The following is a 23,642-nucleotide window of genomic DNA, read 5'->3' as shown; positions in this document are numbered from 1 at the left end:
CGGAACGCCGCCACGGGCAGGAAGTGCTGCCGCGCGTGGACCGCTCTGTCCGCCATGTTGAGTGTGGCGAGCAGGCTGCAGTCTTCAACACCGCGCTCTGTCTCTCCGGTTAATATTGTTAGCACTTTATTCTTAATTATAGCGCCTTTAAAGTTAGAACACAAAGTAGACCAGAACCTTCTGAGCGTGTGGAGAGGAGCAAACAGATAATATCGGTATATACTATATACTATATACCACATAATATTTACGATATACTGAAAAGTTAACACAACGTGTACTAGTCAGTTGCTTTGTAAGTGTATTTATAGAGATTCCTGTAAATAAGGTATTATAATATTCTGCAAGAGGTTCAAAAGTTGAAAAGGCCAGAATATTACCCCCATGAAATTTGTAATTGTATTTATTTTTTCTAGATTATTTATATTTATACATATATTTTCTATTCTGAGATATCGTTTTACAAATATGTGCTCTATAAAGAACAGCATTCCAGCTGTTGATCTTCTTCACACCAGAAACATTGTGTGTCTTTCCCTACAGTGGGAGCTCTCCTGCACAGAGAGGAGCTGCACTTGAGAGAGATAAGATCACTTTATTAACCCTTTACAATTTCTTGCATTAGGAATTTGTCTTGTCACAGACCCCAGCTTGCTCTCCATGAGACACACAGACAGGGAGAGAAGCTGGGGGTCAGAGCGCAGGGTCAGCCATTTATACGGCACCCCTGGAGCAGTTGGGTTAAGGGCCCTGCTCAGGGGCCCAACGGAGTAGGATTCCTCTGCCGGCTGCGGGATTTGAACCGGCAACCTTCCAGCCACAGGCGCAGATCCTGAGTCACAGAGCCACCACACCACCCTCACTTGGGATACCAATTCGATATGAGTGTTAATCTTATAATTAATTCATTCAGGTCAATTCGCCACTGTAGGAGGACCAGTGTGAGATCTGCTAGAGGGGTACTCCATACCCAGCAATGGAGAGACTGCTGTCATGTGTGTGAAAACGGTACAAAGCTTCCGCGCTGCTGGAGACTTCAATCCAGGAGCAGTTTCATCTCTAGTCAGTGTTTCACAACACACGTGCAGATGTATGTTGCTGGGCGGAAGTGTGAGACGCATTCAGGAGCTACAACTTCAACACTTTACTCACAGTTTCCACTACTGTTTTCCACTGTTATTCCAGCTTTGACTGTTTTTAGCCAGCAGCTGTATCACCCTGCAGCTCCCAGCTGGCAGCCCCACTGGAGCTCAGCAGTGTGAGCCTGGTCAGTACCTGGATGGGAGACTCCTGGGAAAGCTGAGGCTGCTGCTGGAAGAGGTGTTAGTGGGGCCAGCAGGGGGCGCTCACCCTGCGGTCTGTGTGGGTCCAAATGCCACAGTATTGTGACAGGGACACAGTACTGCAAAAAATGCGCTGTCCTTCGGATGAGACATAAAACTGAGGTCCTGACTCTCTGCGGTCATTAATAATCCCAGGATGTCTCTCGAGAAGAGTAGGGGTGTTACCCCGGTGTCCTGGCCAAATTTCCCCCTGGCCTTTACCAGTCATGGCCTCCTAATAACCCCCATCTCTGAACTGGCTTCATCACTCTGTTCTCCTCCCCACTGAGAGCTGGTGTGTGTGAGGGGACTGGAGCATCATCCAGGTGGGGCTGCACACTGGTGGGGGTGGAGGGGATCCCCATGACCTGTAAAGAGCTCCGAGTGGAGGGTCCAGAAAAGTGCTATATATGTGTAAGCAACTATTATATATATTATTGTTATTATATTATTTAAACAGCTTAGGGTGGGTGGAAGGAATCCAGTCTTGTCATTTAGGAGTCTGTAAATCACCTGAATCCGATTCTGCAAACTGCAGCAGTTAAGCAGCCGATATGAAGAATGGTTGGAGACAATAATCCATCAGGCTCACCATCAGATCTAACTGGCTGGTTGTCAGGGCAACCTCCTCATTGACGCGGCCCCTCTCTACACCTCTCGAGAGCCGAGGGGCCACCTCATGTACCAGTACAGAGCTCACAAAACACAATGACCCCCCAGCAGCAAAGTCACCGTAGAATAGTTTCTGCATTGAGAAGAGGCAGAGCTCTGTGAGAGAACAGTGAAAAAGACAAAGACTCTTAGACTTTTGCTTTTTCATCATTTTCATCTTTAATGTCATCGCAGTTCTTAATAGATGGGTGGCAGAGTGGTGATAATATTACGATCATTGATTGATTGTGTTTTTGCACTATTAATGCAACTATTAATGTTCTCTTTGCATTGGCAAAACTACAACACACGCTTCTACCCCAGGAAATCAATAGCAGATAAAAGAAACTATACAATCAGTCAATCAATAAATAAACAAACAAACAAGACCTGATACTCCTGTATAGCAGCCAAGAAACACCCAGAATTCTTTGGCTCTTGCAGACGCAGGGCGGCGGGGAGAGAGAAACGGGTTCGAGGCAGCGGGAGGGAAAGAGGGAGAGACTCATGGGAAGGGGGCGGGAGGTTGATCTGAGAGAGGAGCGGAGAAGGTGCTGTCAGAATCGTATAGCATGGTATATATAGAATATACACCATATATGTGCTGTACATACAATATATATCAAATGTACCATATATATCTCATATATGACATGTATATTATATATACCATATATCTATATACCATCTACATCATACAGATCATACTTCACGGAATAGCTTCAGCCCATAGCCCAGGACAGAGAGAGAGAGAGGGAGAAGGAGAGAAGGAGAAAGAGGTGCACAGTCAATGCCGGCTCAGTCAAGGGTGTGGAGGGTGTGGGTATCTATCCTGCCACTGGGGGGGGCCAGGGCCACGCGTGGGGAGGGGCGTCAGACCCCCAGGTGCTTGTTGAGCCGGCTGAGGGCGTCGCCCACGATGTCGAGGTCGTGCCGCAGCTCCTCCACCACCCTGTTGATGCTGGTGGTGTCCCCCAGCACGTCCACGCTCTGGGTGTAGGGGTTGTAGCGCACCGTGAAGGGGCGCCGGATGGTCTTCGCAAACTCCCTGGGCAGGGGGGGGAACAGGAACAGGGCAGCTGAGACGAGTGGGCCTGACACCCAATTAGAGCCACATCACTGATCCAATTAAGCCATGACCCGCTCGGGCAGAGAGAAAGCCGTGACTCAGCAGGACTCAGAGCGAGGAGCGCTGAATCAGGGTTTCCAGTCCACCCTGGGGGCAGATTGGCCTCCCCAGGGTCACCACTGGGGGCAGAGAGCCCTTGCTGCGTCTCTTTGACGCCTTGCTCTGCCGGCTGCAGGGAGGTCAGCCCCTCAGCCCAGCGCTCCTCTTCCTGCACGCTGAGCTGGGAAAGGCGGGCTTGACGTCTGCCGGGCATGGCCAGCCATAAACGCCAGAGCAGCTGAGGAAGCTCAGCAGTTTCGGGAGACCTTTACCTCATCTTGAGCTTGGCCTCCTCGAAGCTCTCGGACACAAAGTACACGTCCTGGAATGTGGTGATGATGCACTCCTGCTTGCACGTGACCTTGGGGTCGAAGGGCATGATCTTGGAGTTCCCGGAGAGGGCATGCTGGGAAGGCAGGAAAACGTCAGGTCACCCTCAGAGGCCAGGCTATATCAACTTGGAACTTGGTCTTTCGAAAAGGGGACGAGTTCAGAGAGCAGACCCACAATCCACAAACCAACAAAAAACCGCAAGAAGACTTCAGTTCGTTTCCCGCCACCTTAGGGAGGAAATCTGAACTCATACGTCCTAAATGATTCAAGGGGAGCTGCAGTCACATTTTCTCTGACCTGTTGTTAAATCTCGCTCACAAATTCATTGACGGTACCGCAAAATTTGAAGTTCTGTAAGTTGCCAGATCGTCGAACACGCATTCAAGTGTCCACAATGTGCCACGTGAACAATTTACCTTCCTCCTCACTAGTCCCTGTCATGAAGTCACGATCGCAAACCCCTCCTCTTAAGGGCGCTCCAGCCCTTCCTTGTTTTCCCACTCATCTCCCGCCCCTGCTCCCTGTTCCAGCCCCCTTTTCCAGTTCCCCCTTAAAAGCCAGACGCTGACGCTAATCTGGGCTCTGCATTGGTTCCTGTACCAAGCGAGTCCGGGACCTGGATGCACCTGGCCCAAGTTTTTAGTTTCTGTTCCTGTTCCCGTTCCCCCTGCCGGTTCCGACCCGGTTCTGGTTTTAATCGTCTGTCTTGGATGGATCTCCTGGCTTTGGACTTTTGCCCTGTTTTGGATTCCCCTTGTTGACTCCTCCCTGGATCGTTTGCCTCGGCCACACCTCCCCCCACCACCAGCACTCCATGGACACACCCCCCCTGTTCTCATCCCCGTCTTCTGCATGCTTTTTCCCCCGTGTTTTCTTCACTTTCCCTGGATTGTGTCGTCTGCATAGGGTCTGGAAAGAACGCTTCCCTGACATAGGACTGATGTACTGTGATGTACGAGCGAATGAGTGCAGGTTGTGCAGCAGACATCTCACTGCAGAGATGTCCCAGCGTGATCTGCATGCAGAGTTCACAAGTAAGTAGTATTTGTTGGCAAAACCATCTCGAAGTCGAGAGCGATATTTCTGATGGATTAAAAAAAATGGGCTCACAAGCCTGCTTGTTTACAGTGTAATGTAAACAGCTGCTTCACCTCACTGGAAGTTTTGTTGCCTCGTTCCAAATTGCAGAACACGGCGCTGCACTGATCTGAAAATGTTGTCTATTTAGTGATGTAAATTGGAGGTTTTTACAAGTCACTGTGCACATTTTATTTTCATTGTGGTTTGAAATGCGCTCATCAGTGCCGATTCTTTCTAAGCCCAGAATAGAAAAATAATAATAATAATAATAATAATAATAATTGCTTACACTTATATAGCGCTTTTCTGGACACTCCACTCAAAGCGCTTTACAGGTAATGGGGTCTCTCCTCCACCAACACCAGTGTGCAGCCCCACCTGAATGATGCGACGGCAGCCATAGTGCGCCAGAACGCTCACCACACACCAGCTCTCAGTGTGGAGGAGAGCAGAGTAATGAAGCCAGTTCATAGATGGGGGGTAATTAGGAGGCCATGATTGGGTAGGGCCAATGGGAAATTTGGCCAGGACGCCGGGGTTACACCCCTACTCTTTTCGAGAAACGCCCTGGGATTGTTAATGACCACAGAGAGTCAGGACCTCGGTTTTATGTCTCATCCGAAGGACGACACCTGTTTACAGTATAGTGTCCCCATCACTATACTGGGGCATTAGGACCCATGTGGACCACAGGTACTGACCAGACTCACACTGCTGAGCTCCAGTGAGTTGCCAGTTGTGAGTTGCAGGGTGATATGGCTGCTGGCTGTGCAGCCATATCACCAAATAGCACTGTAGCACCCCTTTGTAAATCTCTGGGACTCAAGGGCAGGTGTTGTACATGGTGCACAGGTCCACCCGTCATCGGAAAAAGGCTGCTCATTCCTGGTTAGAGTCCTGGCCGCCTGGAGTCGATCCCGGAGAGACAGGGACTTACTCCGGTCAGTCAAAGATCACCGTGCACACAAACGCACGAGGTCACCGCTGAGGCACCGGCTAAACCATCCGGCATGTTTGCAGGAGCCAGGAGGAAATGAGAGAGACGTGGCGAGAGAGCGTGCCAGCTCCAGGGCCCCAGAGAAGACCGCTACCATACCGCCCTGCCTTTAAACCCTCTCCGCCCCAGGAGGATCTGACTGCACGAAGGTCATTCCTCACGAATTCGTCTCGGTGTGCGCGGGCGGTGCGCTCTTACCTTGAGCTCGCTGATGGAGGACAGCAGGCCCGCTCCGTACGCCCTCAGCTTGCCCTCCTGCTTGCACAGCCCGAACTCCACCGTGAAGAAGTAGCACTGGGACACACAGGGCACAGGGAGCACGTCACCGCGCTGGACAGGGGTGGCGCCGTGGAGCACGCTGGCAGGCGCGCTCCAGATCGGAGCACCGCAAAGACACAAAGTAGACAGCGGAAGAGCTGCAGCTGGAGGGAGGGGGGCGTTTACAATAACGAAGGAAGGGGAACCAGCAAATCAACACACAGGATTTTCTCTCTGCTTTTCCTGTGGTGGCACGGCTGAGGATCACTGAGCCGCAGATCCGCCGATCACCACTAGAGGGCCAAGAATTCTGCTCATTACCCACAGCTCCCTTAGAAGGGGCAGCTGTACAAGATTCCCAAAGGTGTCTTTGCGTTCATCGCTGAACCTCGCCCAGCACTGAAGCTAAGACACACTTTTCTCTCCCGTGGCAGGAGACAAAAACGCCCTTTTGTTTCATTTTCTTCCACGATTTCCAGCTGTTTCCCCCGGGAACGACCCCTCGCGAGCCTTCAACCAGCGGTCTCGGCAGCTGCACTGTCTGACTCTCTAAAGAGCTATGAGACGGGCTTTGAAGAGTCTTCCCCCGGGGAGCTGGACTGGATCGCGCGGCGGGACTGCTGGGAGGAGAGAATTCCTGCCTTGCAAAAAGCACATCCAACTCTCCTCCCTGCAGGTGGCGCCCCCGTGTGGTCAGTGGAGCCGGGAGGCGGCACTCACCGTGGCCAGTTTCTGCACAGCGTCGTCCGAGGCCCCGAGCGACGCCAGGCCGATCTCCTGCGAGAACTGCGCGAAACTGGGCTCCGCCAGCAGGGGCACGTGGCCCAGCAGCTCGTGGCACGTGTCTCTGCAAGGGCACACAGAAAAGCTCACAAATCGGCCACCCATCTCCTACCCACTTTACCCAAGACAGCGTCGCAGGGGAGCCGGAGTCAAACTGGCCGGATACACCCTGGGAGGGACGCCAGTCCGTCTCAGGAAGCTCAGAAAAAAACAGTCATTCGGGATCAAATCTTCTTGATTATCATGGCCATTCTCCTAATCGAATGGGCGGGGCGGGTGAAGCGTGAACTAACAAAAATAAATATCGCTCTTTTGTCCAGAAATGCAATGAAACAGACAAGGCTAGCCCAAGGGTGGTAGGTGGAACTTGCACCAGAGAAGACATAAGGGCGGATGACTGGAGGGAGACTTACGGTTCAGGTGTGTAGAGAGGATCAGAGCTGTGCCGCACGTACTGGGTACAGTGGAAAACCCGAAAGGCTAGGCCAGCGAGGAAATCTCTGGGGGACAGGTATCCTGCCACTGGTCGGATAGTGAACCCTGTGCGTTCTGGAACAAACGCAGAAGAGGTGTACGGGCTGTCAATCCCACTGCAAACGCCAAAGCCCAACAAATCCCACTGTTAACACCAACCCCAGTCCATCCCACAGTGGACACCAACCCCCAGCGAACCACACTGCTCCAGCCTTCCTCAGAAACCCGCACACATCCAGACAGGACTCTCAGATGACAGAGACCAAAGGAAAAGAGAGCAGGAGCTGTCACTGTGCCCTGAAGAGACAAGCAGGTTGTCACACTAGATGACCGCAGGTGCTTCCACGGAGACGACACCGTGCCACAGAGAGGGGACGGGGGGGCGCTGCTCTTACCCCGGAGGAACCGGGAGACGTCCTCCAGCTGGGGGATGTTATCCTCGCGGCAGTCGCAGTACTGGGAGAGCAGGGGCAGGTTCTTGAGGTACTCGCGGCAGGCATGAGTGGGGTACAGCTTGTTGAGCTCCCTGTACACCGTCCCCCAGGTCTTCACCTCCTCCTCTGTGAACTCGATACGGGGGATGGGGTCCCCACTGAGGGGGGAGGGGGGGGGGAGAAACAGTGAGACGGAGGCGCACAGAGCCCTGGCGGTCCTGTTGCTCAGTGCACTCTGGGATTCCCTTGTTGCTGTTATCAGTGGTAGCAGGAACTAGCAGGAGATCTGTTCTCCCTTTTCTCCCATCTGAGCTCCTTTTTGAGGACAGAGGACAAGCTGGATGTTGTTACAGAGCCACATGGGCAACGTGTCTAAATCTAGTGGTGGACACAATTTGATTAGCCCTGCAGTTTCTGCTTGTTTCGCTGTGGAGCGGGGCTGGCGTGCCTCAGACATGCACAGGCAACAAGGAACTTACTGCTTGTAGCTCATTGCCAAGTCCGCAAAGTACTTCCTCCTCTTGCGGTAGACGTTGTCTTTGAAGCCCTGAAAGGGACGAGAGCCAGTCGTCAGCCCTGCGGGGAGATGCTCACGCACAGCAGCTCTGCGTTGACTGCGCGGCTCTGCTCCCCTCTGCCTCCCTCTGCCTCCCTCTGCTCCCCTCTGCCTCCCTCTGCTCCCCCTCTGCCTCCCTCTGCCTCCCTCTGCTCCCCTCTGCCTCCCTCTGCTCCCCTCTGCCTCCCTCTGCCTCCTTCTGCCTCCCTCTGCTCCCCTCTGCCTCCCTCTGCCTCCCTCTGCTCCCCTCTGCCTCCCTCTGCCTCCCTCTGCTCCCCTCTGCCTCCCTCTGCTCCCACTCTGCCTCCCTCTGCTCCCACTCTGCCTCCCTCTGCCTCCCTCTGCCCCCCTCTGCCTCCCTCTGCCTCCCTCTGCCTCCCTCTGCCCCCCTCTGCCTCCCTCTGCCTCCCTCTGCTCCCCTCTGCCTCCCTCTGCTCTCCTCTGCCCTCCTCTGCCTCCCTCTGCCTCCCTCTGCTTCCCTCTGCCTCCCTCTGCTCCCCACCTGCCTCCTTCTGCCTCCCTCTGCCTCCCTCTGCCTCCCTCTGCTCCCCACCTGCCTCCTTCTGCCTCCCTCTGCTCCCCTCTGCCTCCCTCTGCTCCCACTCTGCCTCCCTCTGCTCCCACTCTGCCTCCCTCTGCCTCCCTCTGCCCCCCTCTGCCTCCCTCTGCCCCCCTCTGCCTCCCTCTGCCTCCCTCTGCTCCCCTCTGCCTCCCTCTGCTCCCACTCTGCCCCCCTCTGCCTCCCTCTGCCTCCCTCTGCCCCCCTCTGCCTCCCTCTGCCCCCCTCTGCCTCCCTCTGCCTCCCTCTGCCTCCCTCTGCCTCCCTCTGCTCCCCTCTGCCTCCCTCTGCTCCCCTCTGCCTCCCTCTGCTCCCCTCTGCCTCCCTCTGCCTCCCTCTGCCCCCCTCTGCCTCCCTCTGCCTCCCTCTGCCTCCCTCTGCTCTCCTCTGCCTCCCTCTGCCTCCCTCTGCTTCCCTCTGCCTCCCTCTGCTCCCCTCTGCCTCCCTCTGCTTCCCTCTGCCTCCCTCTGCTCCCCACCTGCCTCCTTCTGCCTCCTTCTGCCTCCCTCTGCTCCCCTCTGCCTCCCTCTGCTTCCATCTGCCTCCGTCTGCTCCCCACCTGCCTCCTTCTGCCTCCTTCTGCCTCCCTCTGCTCCCCTCTGCCTCCCTCTGCTTCCATCTGCCTCCCTCTGCTCCCCACCTGCCTCCTTCTGCCTCCCTCTGCCTCCCTCTGCCTCCCTCTGCCTCCCTCTGCCTCCCTCTGCTCTCCTCTGCCTCCCTCTGCCTCCCTCTGCTTCCCTCTGCCTCCCTCTGCTCCCCTCTGCCTCCCTCTGCTTCCCTCTGCCTCCCTCTGCTCCCCACCTGCCTCCTTCTGCCTCCTTCTGCCTCCCTCTGCTCCCCTCTGCCTCCCTCTGCTTCCATCTGCCTCCCTCTGCTCCCCACCTGCCTCCTTCTGCCTCCTTCTGCCTCCCTCTGCCTCCCTCTGCCTCCCTCTGCTCCCCTCTGCTCCCCCTCTGCCTCCCTCTGCTCCCCCTCTGCCTCCCTCTGCCCCGCCTCAAACCAAGACTGATCTTCATGTGCCTGCTGAGATCTGACTTTTCCCCAAGCAGATATACTGTATAGAAGCGTTCTCTCTCTCCGTCGATATAAAAGAGAGAAAACTCTGCACGATGCAGAGCCACGACCCGGACCGATTCCCTGAGCGGGCCGGGCTGGGCGGGCCGGGCTGGGCACTCCGCTACTCACCGGGTGGTCGGCGTCTAGATCGGAGCCGTACATCAGCACCCTGTTGGCACACTTATCCAGGTCCGAGATTTTCTTGGGAAACCAGGGCACGTTCTCCATGTCTTCAGCAAGAGGAAACCACACAGTTAGCCAGTCAGTGGCTGCTGTCCTGCGAAGGGCTCTCCTGGCTGTGTCAATAGGGGACATCGGCCAGGCGTTTGGACTGTAGTACTCCGAGTGTCAGTCAGCGCACTAACTGCGTTTCCCAGTCCAGCTCCTGGAGTACTCCAGTGTCTGGTTTTCATTCCCACTCTGCTCTTAATGACAGATGTTCATGGAGAACTTAATTCTAACAACTGATTATTCCTGTCTCTGGACTCACCAAGAACCTCCCTTACACTACGTGTGCCACTTCCAAGAAATATTAAGAGCACGACTCTGTTTCAGCTTGGGCTCTCCTGCATCTCTCCGAACAGCTCTCGGTGTTTCGCCTGTTATCGGTTAACGATGTGCAGACCAGGGTGACGATGACTCTGTCAAACACACACTGTTGTGTGGCTTCTCAGTGCTGCAGGGGCACAGGGGTTCGTGGACAAACACTGCGGAAAGCAGGAGAGCTGGACCTCTGGTCTGTCTGCCTGCCTGTCTGCCTGCCTACCTGTCTGCCTGTCTGTCTGCCTGCCTGTCTGCCTGCCTGTCTGCCTGCCTGTCTGCCTGCCTGTCTGCCTGTCTGTCTGAGCGAGGAGCGAAGCTGTCTCTGCCCACGGGGGGGGTACTGGTCCGGGTACTGGTGACCCTTCCTCTCCCCGGCAGAGGTTTCCTCCCACCCTAGAGCGGGCCGGCGGGCAGGAGTTGTCGGGCGGTCAGTACGGTACAGTGGTCCGGCGATGTCAGTACGGTTACCGTGGTCCGGCGGTCAGTACAGTACCGTGGTCAGGCGGTCAGTACGGTACAGTGGTCCGGCGGTCAGTACGGTTACCGTGGTCCGGCGGTCAGTACAGTACCGTGGTCAGGCGGTCAGTACGGTACAGTGGTCCGGTGGTCAGTACGGTACCGTGGTCCGGCGGTCAGTACGGTTACCGTGGTCCGGCGGTCAGTATGGTACAGTGGTCCGGCGGTCAGTACAGTACAGTGGTCCGGCGGGCAGTACGGTACAGTGGTCCGGTGGTCAGTACAGTACAGTGGTCCGGTGGTCAGTACGGTACAGTGGTCCGGCGGTCAGGAGTTGTCCGGCGGTCAGTACGGTACAGTGGTCCGGCGGTCAGTACAGTACCGTGGTCCGGTGGTCAGTACGGTACCGTGGTCCGGCGGTCAGTATGGTACTGTGGTCCGGCAGGCAGGAGTTGTCGGGCGGTCAGTACGGTACAGTGGTCCGGCGGTCAGTACAGTACAGTGGTCCGGTGGTCAGTACGGTACAGTGGTCCGGCGGTCAGTATGGTACCGTGGTCCGGCGGTCAGTACGGTACAGTGGTCAGGCGGTCAGTACAGTACAGTGGTCCGGCGGTCAGTACGGTACCGTGGTCCGGCAGGCAGGAGTTGTCGGGCGGTCAGTACAGTACAGTGGTCCGGCGGGCAGGAGTTGTCCGGCGGTCAGTACGGTACAGTGGTCCGGCGGTCAGTACAGTACAGTGGTCCGGCGGTCAGTACGGTACAGTGGTCCGGCGGTCAGTACAGTACAGTGGTCCGGCGGTCAGTACGGTACCGTGGTCCGGCAGGCAGGAGTTGTCGGGCGGGCCGGCGGACACGGCGCTGACGTGTGCCCGCAGCAGCTGGATGATCTCGTTCAGCTGCTCGCGGTTGCTGTCGCAGTCCACGAAGATCTCGAACTCCGAGCTGCGCCGCTTCGACTTCCGGGACTCGATGTGAACCAGGTTGACGTGCTTCTCCTGAGAGGGAGGGAGGGAGGGAGGGAGAGGAGGGAGAGTCTTCATTATCCCCGGGGGGGTTTTACAGCAGCAGTGCTGGTGTACAGACAGACACAAGAAACAAAATGACAGGAGCAACAATCTACATATTTACATAGAAGGTGGAGTGTTGAGTGTTGAGTAATGGCTACAGGTATGAATGAGAACTTCAGTCTGTTGATTCTGCAGTTGGGGAGTCGGTATCTGCGTTCTGATGGGAGTAACTGGAGATTTCGAATCAAGGGGTGTGAAGGATCGTCACAGATGGATTTTGCTTTACGCAAAACACGTCTCTGATAGATGGAGGAGAGGAGAGGAAGATCAACACCAGGCACCTCCTGAGATCTCTTCACCAGGCTGCCCGGTGTGTTCCTGCCTCTCAGACTCAGGCTGCCCAACCAGCAGATCAGGGTGAAAGTGAGAACAGATTCCAGGAAGGACAGCCGGGACAAAATCGACGCCGAATCGTCGACCTTAAAACGCTCGAGCTTCTTTAAAGGGGGAAAAAAAAGACGTTGCGGTCCTTTTCTGAGGATCGGGTCAGTAGTGGCTTGGAGTCCAGACCAGCTCTACCAGCTGCCCTGTCAGGGCGGGAGTGTGGAGGGCAAAGACCACCCTTAGTCTCGGAAGACATCTGGCTTGAGGAGAAGGAGGAAGAAGACAGGGCGGGTGTCACAGTCGTCGTCCCTCCTCTAGAGGGAGCTCTGACCTTTCATTATTGGTTTCATGAGCACGTGCGCCTGTCTCCTGTCTGACCCGCCACTCTGGAAGTTGCGCGCCTCCTGAGCTCTGGGCTCAGTATTGGACGTCTGAAGGCCGGCCTGTCCACCGGCTCGGGAGAAGCCCGAGGGCAGGACCTCTTCCCCAGGCGTCCTGACCGTCTGAGTCCGGGGCTCGGAGCGCCTGGTCCCGTTACGGTTTCGTTCGCCATGTCCCTGGATCCCTTTTCCCTCTCTGCGTCTGGGATTGATCTCCCAGCTACCTGGACGTTGGACTGCGCCCTGTTTTTTTTTTCCTTTTGGGGCTCCCACTGGACTTGTTCGCCTGCTGCGCCACCCCCCCCTCGCACCCGGATCACCGTCGCCCTATTGTTTTTTCCCTATTGTCCTGCTCCAGTCTCTTCCGGATTGTACCGTCTGCACAGGGTCCTGAACTAGGCGCTACAGTTTAGGTCACTACACTACAGGACAGTAGTGACCCGCGCCCCGACCCGGCCCGTGACAGCGGGGGGGGGGCGCGAGGGAGGGAGACGGATTTTGCGGAAAAAAGCAGAAACTGAACCCCCCCTCCCCCGCTGCCCCCCAGAGAAGAAAGGCAAGCCGAGCACAGGCAGCCGTGTCGCTCTCTACCTGTACCTGGAAGAGTTTGAGCGCCTTCACCAGCCCTCCCACCTCATTCTTCAGCGAGAAGACCACGGCGGCGCGGCCGCGCTCGGGCGCCTGGCTCCTGTTGTCCCCGTTCTCCTGGATCCTGCTGAAGGTGGAGCGGTTCATCTGCGGGACAGGAGCAGCGGAATCAGCCGGAGGGAACGTCGGGGGGCCGCGGGGTTCGGGCTCCACCGAGACCACCCGCCCGTCAGCTCTGCAGAGCCGGCGCTGTGCTGGGGGGGTGATTCTGGCTTGACGTTCGGCCCTTCACCGCAGAAACATCGCTAGACTGCGCCCCGTGCTATCACTCACTGGGGCTGAAAAGCTCATCGACTCGAATTGACCACTGTAATGCTCTACTCGCTGGGGTTTCTAAATCCACACTGAACAAACTGCAGTCTGTCCAAAATTCGGCAGGCAGAATCCTGACCAGGTCTGGTGCAAGTGATCACGTTACTCCTGTCCTGGAGTCCTTGCACTGGCTTCCGGTCAAATCCTCCTGCTCACCTATAAGGCTCTGCATGGCACCTCAGTGCCTGTCTGAGCTACTATCGCCCTACTCCCCACCTCGCAACCTTCACTCCTCTAATTCTGGTCTCCTGTGTGTCCCCCAAGCCCATCTACACTCCAGGGGTGACAGGGCCTTCCCCTGCTGCACCCCAAAACCCTGGATCTCTCTCCCCAAGGATATCAGAGGGTCTCCTTCTCTAAACTCCTTCAGATCCAGACTCAAACCTTTACTTTAAGAGCCTTTACTTCACTGGTTCTGTTCTTTACCCCTCTGCTCCTAATGTATTCAGAACCTCCATCTACTGTCTCCTCTGTGTGTTGTAACTGTGTTTTATCTTGTGTATTCTTTTTACTTATTGTAGTCATTCGGTAAAGCGTTTTAAAAAAAAAGCCACCTTTAAAGGCCCTATATAAAATAAAGTTTATTATTATTATTATTATTATTATTATTATTATTATTATGATTATAAAATAAAGTCAAAATAAAAAAAAATGGATCATCGGACTGCATCAGGCCTGCGTTTCACACGACCCCCCTGCCCGGTTCGGTTCGGCGGGGTGTCGTTCACAGCTCCCACCACCAGAGGGAGCCCTGCTGCCGCCACCTCACGATCGCGCCGCGGCGGTTCAGTTCAGTTTATGGCTCAGAGGCACAAGTGCAATGAAATGCTGATTCGCGTGTGATGCAAATTATTATTAAATTATTAAACCGAGCCGGGGGCTGTGCTGTCACCGGGCGCGGCGCAGGACAATAGGTCACCGACAGCAGGTGCGCAGCGGCCCGGCGGGCTCCTCTATTCCTGGCAGTGATAATAATAATAATTGTTTACACTTATAAAGCGCCTTTCTGGACACTCCACTCAAAGCGCTTTACAAGCGCTGCGCCGATGAAAAGCCCGGAGCAGACCGGGAGACTGGGAACCTATCGCGTCATACCGAGTTCTCAGGACCAATAACGACATCATCCAGAGTCTGGCACCCGAAGGCTCCACGGCCGAAACGTTGTGTTTTCTCTCTTCTCTTTTCAGCAGGAATAAACCTTTCCCTGTGCCTTTGCAGCCCGCGCCTGCTGACGCAGCGCCCCACCTGAACTACTTTGATCCACAGCTGTGGCCCGAGTCCGGGAGGAGGTGTTGTCTGGACGGGCCGGATGAGTCTGGGATCGGGGGTCTCTGACCGGCGCCCCGGGGGGAGGCAGGAGACAGAGCACGAGCCGCGCTCCCCGTCCCCGAGCGTGGGGCGCGGACCCCCTTCTCGCGCCACGGACTCCCGGCCACACCCCCCCCCCGCAGGTCCGAGAGCCCAGACCCCCCTCAGCCCGGCCGGCTCTCGCCTGGCCCGCCACCCGGCTCCCCCCCGGCGCGCGAGACGCGCACCCCACTCCGCGCGTGGGCACCCCACGATCACAGCGACGTGAATCGCTTGCGAAGATATTGCGCCTTTCACCCCTCCCATCCCTTAAACCTCCCCCCACGCGGCGAGAGAAGCGGCGTGGGGAGACCCCACGGCTCGCGGACCCAATTAAAATATCCAAGCACGCACCCTTCCCTGGCAGGCTCCCGCGCCCAGGCGCTGCCCCGCCCGCCGCCCGGCCAGCCGGAACCCCGGGAGCATTCGGACCGAACCGGGTGCTGCTGCTCGTGCCTCTCGCCAAGCGGCCGGCCCGGGTGATCTCGGGTGAGGCGGAACCGGTCTGACGAGGGCCGCTTAAAGCAATCTCTTCTGGCGAGCGGGGACGCCTATTATTAGCACCGCTTATGTCAACTTCACCCGGGATTATGGACGTATTAATTTTCACCCGCAATTCATCAGTGGCGCGTGGGACCGCCCTCACGAGGGGGGGCAGCTCGGCGGGCGCGCGCCGGAGACGCGGGCGCGGCTCGTGCCGCTCGGCGCACCTGTCGCGCGAGGGGAGGGGGTGGGGGGGCTCGCTGTCGGGTTGTTTCAAATAAACAGCTCGCAAAAGTCCCCTGAACCGCCGTTTACCTGCTCCGCATCCGAGAGAGTCACCCCGGCGGGGGCAGGAGACTGTTCCTGGGTTAAACAGCTGCAAAGGCACAGGGACGTGACCAATCCACGCTGAGGGGTCAAGAGGACAAGACGCGGGGGCTCTGCAGCCCAGACACGGCGTCTTTCTTGTCCTTCCAGCGGGGATACGGATGCGGGGTAGAGGAGGGCTTTCAGATCAATTCAAGGTGCTTTATTAGCATGACCGATGGGTACAATCGGTGTTGCCAAAGCACATTAAATAATGAAATTCACATGAAACAACACAAATAAAAGTAAAATAAAATCTACAGACATATTACAGACATTTACAACAAAGACATATCATAAAATAATTAACATATACTGTAAACATATTGAGCATTATTGGGAGACAGACTCACTGTTCCTCAGGCTGTGACAGGAGATCACATACTGGGCTGCCAGATCAACTGAGTTCCCTCCTCCCTCTCCCAGTAGGATTGGGACCTGTTGTGATTCGGGCTGGTGTGGGAACTCTCTCTCTCTCCCTGTCTGATGTACTGATGTACCGTCTCTCCCGGAGCCACCGCGGCTTGTGCGAGAGCGGCTCTGAAGGTTGGGGACCAGCTCTCTCCCTGACCTCAGGGGGGCACGGCAGTGGATACGCTACGAGATACTCTGGACGCGGGACGGCGTGTTCGGTCCGGGGGTCTCTGTGTGTCGGTGTGTGTGTGAGTGTGTGTGTGGACGCGCTGTCCGGGGGTCTCTGTGTGTCGGTGTGTGTGTGTGTGTGTGGACGCGCTGTCCGGGGGTCTCTGTGTGTCGGTGTGTGTGTGAGTGTGTGTGTGGACGCGCTGTCCGGGGGTCTCTGTGTGTCGGTGTGTGTGAGTGTGTGTGCGGACGCGCTGTCCGGGGGTCTCTAAGTGTCGGTGTGTGTGTGGACGCGCTGTCCGGGGGCTCCAGCGATCCTCAGCCTAAACCTCTTACCGCCCTGACGCGGCTGCCGTGTCACCGGCTGACACGCCAAAGCTACTTTTCCGGCAGCCGCGACCAACTTAATCAAAGTCACCCGGAGAAAGAGAGAGCGACCCAGACAGCGACACGGCCATAATCCTGCCGCCCCCCGCCGCGGCGTCTCTGCCCCTGACACGGACCTGACACGGACCTGGGTCGGACCTGACACGGACCTGACGCGCAACAGGCGGCTTCCAAGAGCGGCGCTCTGTGCTTTTCTGACCGATCTCCAGCGTCTCTGCCGACTCCAGCCCAGCGTTTCACGACGTACTCCGTTTATAAAAGACAGACAGAATTCTCCCCTGACAAAGACACGGCTGCAAAGTAAGATACCCAAAGGAAGTCTGTTTTTTTTTTTTACCAAAACAAAAAGACTAAAAAAAGGAGACATTTTAACGACCAAAAAGGTCCCGCAACACCCGAAAACCGCTTCTTACTTCATTGTTAAGCTGCTTCTCTTCGAAACCCGTGTTCATGGAGTCGAAAGACCTGCCCCTCCTCGGCCCGTCGATCCTAGCTGAATACATCTCGGAGCCCGGCGGTCTGTCTGCTCTGGGGACGCGGTACCGCAGCTCTCTGGGCCGGTGTAGGCGGCTGTTCTGGTATTTAAGGCGCCCGGTGAGCCAGAGGGTGTGTGTGCGTGTCTGGGAGGGGGGCGGGGGACAGTGCGAGCACTCATCTCGCCCATTAGACCGCACCGCTGGCGTCACAGGAGCCGGGCGCTTGTTCGCGCAGCAACAAGGAAAAAAAAAAACACATTTTCCCCGCCGCGCTCAAACGGAGAAAATGACGACTTTCCGCGTCTGCCCGTGGGGCGTGTTGTCGCGCTCGCACCCTCGGCTGCCGTGGAAAAAAAGAAAAGAGCTCACAGCCACGCACCCGGAAGGAGTGGAGTCGGTGGATCGGACACGGGTCCTCGCCCTTGGTCTTTGTGTTAAACGCTCTGTCGCGCCGCGTTAAAACGACGTGTTGATCTCAGCAGCCTGCCACTTCCCTCCCCAGCAGAAGCCAGCCGCTGTGCGCGTTGAGTTTGAAAAACAACGCGTTACAACAGGCGCCGTCCTTCGGATGAGATGTAAAACCGAGGTCCTGACTCTCTGTGGTCATTAACAATCCCAGGGTGTCTCTCGAGAAGAGTAGGGGTGTTACCCCAGTGTCCTGGCCAAATTTCCCCCTGGCCTTTACCAGTCATGGCCTCCTAATAACCCCCATCTCTGAACTGGCTTCATCCCACTGAGAGCTGGTGTGTGTGAGAGGACTGGAGCATCATCCAGGTGGGGCTGCACACTGGTGGGGGTGCAGGGGATCCCCATGACCTGTAAAGAGCTCTGAGTGGAGTGTCCAGAAAAGCGCTAAATAAGTGTAAGCAGTTATTATTATTATTATTATTATTATTATGTTTTGCGAGGTTGTGAAACCAGCGGGCGACAGTTGAGCTACATTAGCGCCCGGATCACAGAAATGTCAAATGCAAAACCAGGCCAGCTCTCTTACCGCGGTAGATCCACAGAGACACAGTGGTCACAGCCTTTAAACTCCTTGTCTCTTGTGTGTCAATAAATCCGATTCCTACACATCTGAAATACAGATAGAAATACACACACCTGAAGAAGGCTCCACGGCCGAAACGTTGTGTTTTCTTTCCTCTTTATTTTCAACATGGAATAAACCTGTTACCTGTGCCTTTGAAATACAGATAGGCTGTATTTATAAACTTTTGCAGAAGAGCGGGTTTTTTTATTAAGAAATGTTTCATTTCACTCTTTCAGGAAGTGCTCAGAAGTAAAATAAGCTGCACCGAAGGCCTACAATTATATATATTTTTTCATTCTACATAACGTAATCGTTCTGTTTAATTCTGTTCATTACGGAACTGGTTTGCACACTGAAACTCACTGAAATCCGTCCTTTGTTGTTCTTATGGTCTCGGTTTCAGAAGAGCTTTTATCGGTTTAGTGACCAAACTAATTCGGACTAAAAGGGCTTTTAAAAATGTAACCTCGCAGGGGGGAACTTTAATCGGATAGGGGGTTGACGAAAGAGGTTCAGACATCTAATCAAGAGCGGCTCCCGTCTGCTCTGCAGATCCACAGGAAGATCGAGCATTGATCGACAAAGTTGAAGCGGCTTGTCAGCTCTTTGATCACATGGGAATATCGCGCCAAAGCCGGCAAGGCGGACCGACAAGTCCAGGGATTCGGGTGGATCCAATTAAAAAGAGTCCTTTACAGCTAATCTGCTCATTCAGTATCGGAGGAGGCGCCTGTCCTGCTGTCTCTCGCCCGGGGCCCCTCTCTGCCCCTGACCGCTGACCCCTGACCCCTTGACCCCGGCCCGAACCAGGGAACCGTCCTGTCCAGCACAGGCTGCGTGTCTGTGAAAAGTGTGTGTGTGTGTGTGGGGGGGGGGGGGTCCGTCGCCCCCCAGCGATACTCCCACGCGAGCTGGGCGAGAGCAGGAGCCCGGGCATACAGCGCCCAGTCCCGAATCGAACCCGGGACTTCCGGACCGAGGACCTGTGAGCGCTACCACTCCGTCCAATTATAATCATAATAACCACCAAAACGTCAACACAAAACCGCCAGGAGCGGCTCACTGACAGACGAGCCGCGGTAGCAGCGCACACCATTGGGCGCTACTGCACATGAAATGTGACTGGAATTGGATCCGAGAAGGGGTTTAGCCCCGACTGAGCGCCGAACTAACCTGTTTCAGCCCCAGTTCTGGGACAGAATTCATTCCCAAGAGGCTACAGAGCGCAAGGTCACTGAGAAGCCATATTAATACACGGTGTGCCGGCGACTCTGGACGGATTCGTTTCTGTCTTAATAAAATAGGGGGGAGGCATTATAAGCTGAATAATATTAATACAAATAATAAGGATCTTCCTGTTTGTAGCGAGGCCGGATGCAGCCCTGAAAAGTGACTGAAGTGTTTTTTACACGACCAATCGGCTCACCGTTGTTTCCTGGAGCGCAGGTCTTCATAACCCCGCGCAGCCAGCCGTGCGAAACCAAGTCAATATTTGTCCACCGAGCCGAGCTCTGTGAGCGCTGTTTGCTCAGCCCGCTGGTATTAATTATGATGATTAGCGCTGGAGTACGGCGTGCGCGCGTGTCGGGGCGGGGGCGTGGGGGAGAGACCGAGCGGAGACTTTTCTAAAACACAAACGCTCATTCACGATGTGAAATACTGTAGGTCACCCGTTTCTCCTCTACATGTCGAATTATCCCGCCCGGTCTCACTAGAGAGACGTGCGTGGGGCGGAAAAGCAAAAAGACATTTGCGATTCCCTAACCAGGTTTCCGAAGCTTGTAGCCGGTGTTACAGGTGCGAGTTCGGACCCGTGTCAGCGTCGTGTCCTCGGTTTCTCCCCGCGCTGTTGTCGTGTAAAAAAAAGCCCAACAGTAACACGCGGAGATGAGAACAACCCCCACGGGGGTCGCGATCACTGTCCCGAGCGATAAAACCGGGACACACTTGGGTTACGTGCGAGTTTCTCAGTTAGACGCGCGACTTCAGAGCTGTTCCCTGCCGTTGGGGGTGAAATGGTATGAGATCGCTTTGCACGGGTCAGGTCGCTTGAACTCAAGCACCTGTTGCATGTGACAGCTTTGGCGGCCACAGGTACCTACTGTACCCCCGAGCTCTGAGAGCGCATCGGCTGTAACGTGGACGTGTTTTGCGCGAGTTTCTGACAGCTCCTCCGCGCTCCCACGGCTGAGAGAAGAAAAAACACACGAGCGCAGGCCCGCGAGGCCTTGGCATTTCAAAACCGGCTGTTTTGTTTTGTTTCCACCGTGGGGGGGGGGAGGGATGAGGTCAGCGCCGCGCGTGTTTTCCACCTTTCAATGCGAGGCGCCGACAGATCGGTACTCTACCGGGGCCGAGAGGAGACGAGGCGCCGACAGATCGGTACTCTACCGGGGCCGAGAGCAGACAAGGCGCTGACAGCATTTCGCGCGCGGTATCGGCACCTGACGGAACCGGAAGCCTGCGCACCGGGAGCCACGGTGCCGGTTCTGGAATCCCGGCCCGTGATGCTGGAGGCTCTCGGGTGTTTGGGGGGAGGTGGTGCCTCGGCCCAGTGAGCAGGGATCCGATGAAACTAAAGATAACGCGCGTACGAAGAGCATCTGTCAGAAGCAATGCGAGAGGCCGGCTTCAGCGGAGACCGCGCTCGCTCGGGCGGGAAGAGCCTGGAGCCCACGGCGAGCAGCGGTCAGCCGGCACCCTGACCCGGCTCGCCAGAGCTCGCTTGGGCACCTGAGAGACAGGGCGTACAGCCAGGCGAGGGCAGCTCCGCGCGGCAGGGCTCTCTCGGGGATGGGTTGTTAATGGAAGGAAATGGCAGAGTCAAACGTGTGCGGCCCCGGGTTTCCTACAGGAGCCACAGAGGGTTAAGGGAAACTCTGTGTGTTCGTTATGTGTGCGCTGTCCCCCAGGGGTTAAACCTGCTGAAGGACAAATAGAAAACTCCAACAGCCTGAGCTGAGCTGAGTACCCTCCATCGCACAGAGGACAGAAGAGCGTGTGTCCACAGCACACAGACACAGAGACACAGGACAGAGGGAGAGAGAGCTGTCCCCAGGAGGAGAGGAGAGAGGGAGAGGAGAGAGGAGAGAGGAGAGAGGTGTCCCCAGGAGGAGAGAAGAGAGGGAGAGAGGTGTCCAGGAGAGGAGGAGAGAGGGAGAGGAGAGAGGGAGAGAGGTGTCCCCAGGAGGGGAGGAGAGAGGAGAGAGGGAGAGGAGAGAGCTGTCCCCAGGAGGAGAGGAGAGAGGGAGAGGAGAGAGGAGAGAGGTGTCCCCAGGAGGAGAGGAGAGAGGGGAGAGGGAGGGAGAGGTGTCCAGGAGAGGAGGAGAGAGGGAGAGGAGAGAGGTGTCCCCAGGAGGGGAGGAGAGAGGGAGAGGAGAGAGGAGAGAGGAGAGAGGTGTCCCCAGGAGGGGAGGAGAGAGGGAGAGGAGAGAGGAGAGAGGAGAGAGGAGAGAGGAGAGAGGTGTCCCCAGGAGGAGAGGAGAGAGGGGAGAGGGAGGGAGAGAGGTGTCCTCAGGAGGAGAGGAGAGAGGAGAGAGGGAGAGGAGAGAGGTGTCCCCAGGAGGAGAGGAGAGAGGGGAGAGGGAGGGAGAGAGGTGTCCTCAGGAGGAGAGGAGAGAGGAGAGAGGGAGAGGAGAGAGGTGTCCCCAGGAGGGGAGGAGAGAGGGAGAGGTGTCCCCAGGAGGGGAGGAGAGAGGGAGAGGAGAGAGGTGTCCCCAGGAGGGGAGGAGAGAGGGAGAGGAGAGAGGAGAGAGGTGTCCCCAGGAGGAGAGGAGAGAGGGAGAGGTGTCCCCAGGAGGAGAGGAGAGAGGGAGAGGAGAGAGGAGAGAGGTGTCCCCAGGAGGAGAGGAGAGAGGAGAGAGGTGTCCCCAGGAGGGGAGGAGAGAGGGAGAGGTGTCCCCAGGAGGAGAGGAGAGAGGGAGAGGTGTCCCCAGGAGGGGAGGAGAGAGGGGAGGTGTCCTGCAGAGCAGGCTGAGGCTTAGCTGGCCCCCTGCAAACTGGTGACCTTCCATGTCCCTGCAACTAACACTCAGCACTTTCGCCACCTCACCCAGACCTGCCTCACCTGACCTGCCTCACCAGACCTGCCTCACCCAGACCTGCCTCACCCAGACCTGCCTCACCTGACCTGCCTCACCAGACCTGCTTCACCTGACCTGCCTCACCCAGACCTGCCTCACCCAGACCTGCCTCACCTGACCTGCCTCACCAGACCTGCCTCACCCAGACCTGCCTCACCCGGCCTGCCTCACCCGGCCTGCCTCACCCAGACCTGCCTCACCTGACCTGCCTCACCAGACCTGCCTCACCAGACCTGCCTCACCTGACCTGCCTCACCCAGCCTGCCTCACCTGGGCTTTGCGCTTCACTGAAGACGCTCTTCTCCCTCAGTGTCCTCCAAGCCGTCACCGACAGGCAGTCACCCGTCCCCTCGTCTCCGCGCGCCGCTGGGCACCCTCTCCCACACTCCACACGCCAGCGGGGCTCTCCCAGCGCGGACAGGTCCCGCCCTCTGATCAGCGCTGTGTCCCGGCGCATCACGGCGGGGGGATTCCAGTAAAAGGACTAAAGAAGCTCAGCCCCCCCACCCCGCCCGGCGAAAAGGTGATTACTGCAGCCTAAAGCTCCTGTGTGCTGAGCGCTGCTCGCTAATTCTGATGGAGCACAAATTCCTTAACACTGATTAATTTCTGTGCCGACACAGGTGTTCGAGCCCCAGAGGGGTGTGTGTGTGCACACCCCCTCACTGGGCTGGACCCCCAGACAGGAGCCCCCTGAGGCCAGAACAAGGCTTGGCTGGGGTAGGGCCCCTGTGGCGGCACACAGCTGGGGGAATCTGGGGATCTGGGGATCCTGAGAATCCCCAGTCCGGAGGCTCCATTCCTGGGCATCGGCCTCCTCCGACCTCCTCGGCAGATCACGTTAGGGAAAAGAACCCCAGGCCAGAGGAGAGCGGGTCTCCTTTCAGACATGTCTTTTAAACATTTAAGGCCATGTATTTCTGTGACTGTAACCGGACGAGTCCATCCCAATCAATCAATCGACCCATTGATTGGGATGGGCTATCGATTGATCAGTCGATCAAAGCACAAAGCCCTTCGTGTGCTTTCTTCAAACCCGGCACGCGTCACACGGAACCGCCCAGGGTGTCCACACCCCGAGAGCCTTCTGGGCTCACTCACGCGTGTTTCACGTACGTGTGTGTGTGTGTGTGCGCTCCTGCGGGGCTGTCTGCGGCTCTTCAACAGCACCTGCCTGCTGGACTAGCGTCACCGGTCAGCCACCCCCCCGCACACAGGCCCCGAGTCAGAGTGGGGGGCAGAGACAGAGCAGAAGGGAGAGGGGGAGAGAAGGGGGGACGGTGGAGACCCACACCCCCCCCACCCGTCCGTGGGCCTCACCGAAGCCACCCTCAAGGCCCTCCTTTGACACGGCTGCAGATCTGCGCGCCTCCCTGCGTCAGGGCTCCCGGTCCAATCGTTAATACTCCAGAGGTAAGCAGGATCTCCGAGTCGAACCGCAGCGCTCAGAGCTGAGGAACCTCCTGTTCAGATACTCCGGGCTCC

The 23,642-nt window shown here is 56.6% G+C and overlaps 2 protein-coding genes across 7 annotated transcripts; one reads left to right on the top strand and one right to left on the bottom strand.

The window, feature by feature from the left end:
* Positions 1 to 2,112: 2,112 nt before the first annotated feature.
* Positions 2,113 to 22,676, bottom strand: tph1a (tryptophan hydroxylase 1 (tryptophan 5-monooxygenase) a). 6 transcript variants are annotated; one of them, XM_069181614.1, is made up of 11 exons: positions 22,428 to 22,676; positions 13,033 to 13,176; positions 11,482 to 11,665; positions 9,801 to 9,901; positions 7,980 to 8,047; positions 7,462 to 7,658; positions 7,006 to 7,141; positions 6,530 to 6,656; positions 5,750 to 5,845; positions 3,414 to 3,547; positions 2,113 to 3,021 (listed from the first exon to the last, which is right to left on the bottom strand). In XM_069181614.1, exons 2-11 carry the CDS (start codon positions 13,174 to 13,176, stop codon positions 2,847 to 2,849), a joined length of 1,362 nt encoding a protein of 453 aa, XP_069037715.1. In that variant the 5' UTR covers positions 22,428 to 22,676; the 3' UTR covers positions 2,113 to 2,846. The 6 variants fall into 6 exon arrangements, with proteins under 6 accessions (XP_069037715.1, XP_069037709.1, XP_069037713.1 ...); XM_069181608.1 differs by lacking the exon at positions 22,428 to 22,676 and adding an exon at positions 16,980 to 17,674; XM_069181612.1 differs by lacking the exon at positions 22,428 to 22,676 and adding an exon at positions 16,980 to 17,673 and having other exon boundaries at positions 13,075 to 13,176.
* LOC138224463 (octapeptide-repeat protein T2-like) lies at positions 20,691 to 22,464 on the top strand. The gene is made up of 3 exons (XM_069181862.1): positions 20,691 to 20,763; positions 21,044 to 21,472; positions 21,539 to 22,464. Exons 1-3 carry the CDS (start codon positions 20,691 to 20,693, stop codon positions 22,078 to 22,080), a joined length of 1,044 nt encoding a protein of 347 aa, XP_069037963.1. The 3' UTR covers positions 22,081 to 22,464.
* Positions 22,677 to 23,642: the final 966 nt, after the last annotated feature.

The sequence above is a fragment of the Lepisosteus oculatus genome, chromosome 21 (genome assembly GCF_040954835.1).
Source record: "Lepisosteus oculatus isolate fLepOcu1 chromosome 21, fLepOcu1.hap2, whole genome shotgun sequence".
NCBI classification, from domain to species: domain Eukaryota; kingdom Metazoa; phylum Chordata; class Actinopteri; order Semionotiformes; family Lepisosteidae; genus Lepisosteus; species Lepisosteus oculatus.
This window is presented reverse-complemented; position numbering and strand designations above follow the sequence as displayed.